The sequence below is a fragment of the Phalaenopsis equestris genome, unplaced genomic scaffold (assembly GCF_001263595.1).
Source record: "Phalaenopsis equestris unplaced genomic scaffold, ASM126359v1 Scaffold225630, whole genome shotgun sequence".
Taxonomy (NCBI): domain Eukaryota; kingdom Viridiplantae; phylum Streptophyta; class Magnoliopsida; order Asparagales; family Orchidaceae; genus Phalaenopsis; species Phalaenopsis equestris.
The window spans coordinates 1-2124 of record NW_018243669.1 but is presented as its reverse complement, the minus strand read 5'-3'; the positions used below and the strand labels follow the sequence as shown (position 1 = coordinate 2124).

The 2124-nt window shown below is 34.7% G+C and overlaps 1 protein-coding gene across 1 annotated transcript; it reads left to right on the top strand.

Moving 5' to 3' along the window:
* Positions 1-534: 534 nt before the first annotated feature.
* On the top strand, positions 535-916 carry LOC110037837 (light-harvesting complex-like protein 3 isotype 1, chloroplastic; the record flags this gene model as incomplete). Its single annotated transcript, XM_020742565.1, has 1 exon — positions 535-916. A coding segment is annotated over exon 1 (382 nt), but the record flags the coding sequence as incomplete, so codon positions are not given.
* Positions 917-2124: the final 1208 nt, after the last annotated feature.

Sequence of the window (2124 nt, the reverse complement as noted above, 5' to 3'; positions counted from 1 at the left end):
AAAATATATCAACAAATGAATTGAAAATACATAAAAAATGACCTCATTAAGAGGTATTATAAAATCCTCAAAACCTTATTTTGTATTCATTTTTCACTAAATAAAATATACACTGAATTTAAAGCACCCATCTTTTAAGCACGTCTGGCAAACAGGCTTTTAGTACTTCAGTTGCATTGCCACCTACAAAAAAAAACTGTTAAATGCATTTAATGGATAGTTTCAAAGCCCAAATAAAATAAAAGTACATAAGAAGCCCATGAGTCAAGCCCAGCTCATAAGGACCCCTATCCACACCAAGTTGCATTGATGATGCATTGCCTTTCTCATCTTCAACAGAAAGGGCTCCCATCCCCAGTTCATGACTCTTCTTCGTGATCCTTCTTCCTTCCTCCAAGCGTCCAGATTTCTCCATAAACCATTTTCAAGAAACTAAGGCATGTGACTTTGTCTTCTTCTTCTTCCTCTTCTCTATATAGTCTCTCTGCTCAGATTAAAACCCCACTTCAGCACAAAAAACTAGTACAAGCTCAAATGGCTTCCTCACTCTCTCCCTCTGTTCCCACCATCTTCTCCGACTTAAAATTTAAATTCCACTATAGATCTCACCGCCTACACCTTTCCTTCTTCCCGAAAAAGCTTCCTTCGCTCTTCATTGCGAGGTCAGCGGATAATGGAGCGGGGGCGGCGGGCTCCGCTGTGGTGGAGGAGAAAGTGAAGGTGACGAATCTTCCTGAGGAAGAGAAAAGCGTGGAGGTGAAGGACAAGGGGGAGGATTCTCTGAGTTCGAATGGGGTTGCGGTTGCCAATGCGGAGGTTTTGACTTTCAAGGATCCGAGATGGGTTGGGGGGACATGGGATTTGATGCAGTTTCAGAAGAGTGGGCAGACTGATTGGGATGCGGTCATCGATGCAGGTAAGCTATTGTTTCATCTCAGCTATTTTGCTTTTGATTTTTAGTTCGGAGATTCTTTTCAACTGGGTTGGATTTAGAATTGTTTTGTTTTAGTTTTTGATCTTTTTTTATATATTAGTTTGATGGATTTGGTTGTTTAACATAATGTTGTGGATACTGAGTGTTTTGGGTTTTCTGTTTCCATAATTGTTCGGCTGAATCTTTTTTTCAGGATTTTCAAAGTGTCATCCAATCGTTTGTGGGCTATTTGATTGCAGCTGGCTTACTGGAATAATGGATTTTACTCTATTTATGAAGAAAATCCCATCATTTTATTTTACAAAAATCTTCTTAACCTTTGATCCACCATTTCTCCTCTTTATACTCGATTTTTTTAGAATCTTGTTCTTTTGAACATGATGATATGCCTAAACCTTATTAATTGATTTTCTACCGTCTTATTTTTTATAGAGATTTAAGTTTATATAGCATTCTTAAATGCTTGTTGCTTATGCAAACGGATTGAGTAATTATGACGAATTTGCGTAATCAAATACTAATTAATCCCAAAATTTTCCTTAATCTCTTAATCTTACCTGCTACATGACAGTACTTAAAAATACTTTTTTGTTTGCATGAGGGGATCTACATGCATGCCACTAAATTCTTTATGTTTTTTACATATCAACACCTAAACTATGATAGTAACTTATATAACTTACAAATCTTTAACATGAAAAAAAAAATGTCACTAATATTATCTTTTCTAGAGTAAAATGCACCTTTTCATGCATATGTTATGATGTGATTTTGACTGTAAATTGTTATATAAGTTAAATATCAAAGTTTAGGTGTTGGATCTGTAAATACATAAGAATTGTGCGGTATGAATAATAGTCTAGTTCCATAGCTAATAGAATTAAAATACTTTAGTAAACTCACTTCCAAACCTCTAATCTCCTAGTCTGTCAAATGTCTGGCAAAAAAGTTCTGAAACATTAAAGGAAATGTACATATGTAGCACAAAATTCTTATGTTTTTCAATAACTCACCCCTAAACTTTCATATTTACATACATAACACTTTGGTGTTTTAAACCTATGCATGAAAATGTGTATTTCACTTTTAAAAAATAATAATAATATTATTTTTTATGTGATATTAAAGATTTGAGAGTTGTATGTGAATATGGAAGTGTTACGATCTGAAACCAAAATCAGCAAGCAAGC